Source organism: Penaeus monodon, chromosome 25 (genome assembly GCF_015228065.2).
Source record: "Penaeus monodon isolate SGIC_2016 chromosome 25, NSTDA_Pmon_1, whole genome shotgun sequence".
NCBI lineage: Eukaryota > Metazoa > Arthropoda > Malacostraca > Decapoda > Penaeidae > Penaeus > Penaeus monodon.
Window position 1 is genome coordinate 41,830,360 of NC_051410.1, and position 1,238 is coordinate 41,831,597.

The 1,238-nt window shown below is 47.4% G+C and overlaps 1 protein-coding gene across 2 annotated transcripts in view; it reads right to left on the reverse strand.

Moving 5' to 3' along the window:
- The window catches only part of LOC119589280 (myophilin-like), a 74,843-nt gene that overhangs the window by 46,611 nt on the left and 26,994 nt on the right, over nucleotides 1–1,238 (reverse strand). For both annotated transcript variants that reach the window (XM_037937899.1, XM_037937900.1), the window contains exon 2: nucleotides 234–385. In XM_037937899.1, the coding sequence (XP_037793827.1) occupies nucleotides 234–385 (152 nt within the window). The remainder of the gene's footprint in view (nucleotides 1–233; nucleotides 386–1,238) is intronic.

The window sequence follows — 1,238 nt, forward strand, 5'->3', positions numbered from 1 at the left end:
TTCCTACGTAGACCCTTGTCTATCTACGAACACCCGCTGTGGTGTATATATGCAATCGGCTCCAAGTAGAGGGATGATGTAGATGCCGATGCTATGAATCCAGAAGGAGGACATTTACGTGATGATGGAGACGCTGTATATACATACCATAACTAATGCACTTGTATTCACACGCCCAATACAACCCACTCACGCCCTCCGGTAAAAAAAACAATAACTTAAAGCCAACTTACGTGCAGAGGGCGATGCCGTCTTTCAGGGCATGTCCGAATGCCAGCTGGTCGGTGAGGCCTTCCGCCGTGGGGAATTCTAAGGGCATCTTCGTGACTGCCTCCACCCAGTCGCACGCCTCTCGGGCTCTGTTGATGTCGAACTTGGCCTGGCTCTGTTGGGCGGAGAGGGAACAGGCAATCAGTGGGAAAATCTTGTTAGAAGTTATGAGAACGAGTGCACTCAACGAGGCAATTGACAACAACAAGACAGGGACCAAAAAGCAACAATGCAAGCGAGGGTGTGGACCTTTAAAAAAGGATGCCATGCTACTCGCTGTGCATTAATGGGCGTGCCTGCTTGCATTTTATGAGCCTCGCTCACGATAAGCATTACTCATGTCTGCTCGAATGCTGTGGAAAATGTGTTTTGCTATTAATCTCTAGCATAGTACTCCCTTGCTTAAAAACATCATACCGGCCAATACTCTCGCCATTTAGCTACCTCCACCTAAAAATAAAAAATAACTCTAACTACAACAGGACTTGCTTGTTCCTCGATCGTACACCCATATACGACCAGGAAAGCGATAAAAGATGTTTCGTTTATAGTTAAAAGGCCGGGCACTATTAGTCTGTGGTAAACCTGCGTTGACAGACCAGAGCAAGGTCTATATAAGTATATATACTTATGTTTACTTGTATTGACCTTGGACCAGAGGCGCTGAAATTCGCACAGGATGTTTTTGGCGCAAGTCAGCGTCAAGTGACCAACGCTGACGAAGAAGCTTTGGCCAGATCAGCAGATAGGGCGAGGTACTGCAGACTGTTACAATCTGCATCACACCCTGCCCGAAGTGCTCTAGTCAGTGCCGTTACCCAAAGGCAAATGTAGAAGCGCACCTTCTTTCTCCTTTCCTGCACACTACACCCCGATATCTACTGGCGCCCCAGCTACTTCCACCTCGAGACGCGTACTTACAACTAACATGGAGAGCAACTGGGAACTACTAAGCTTTTTCAGAACCT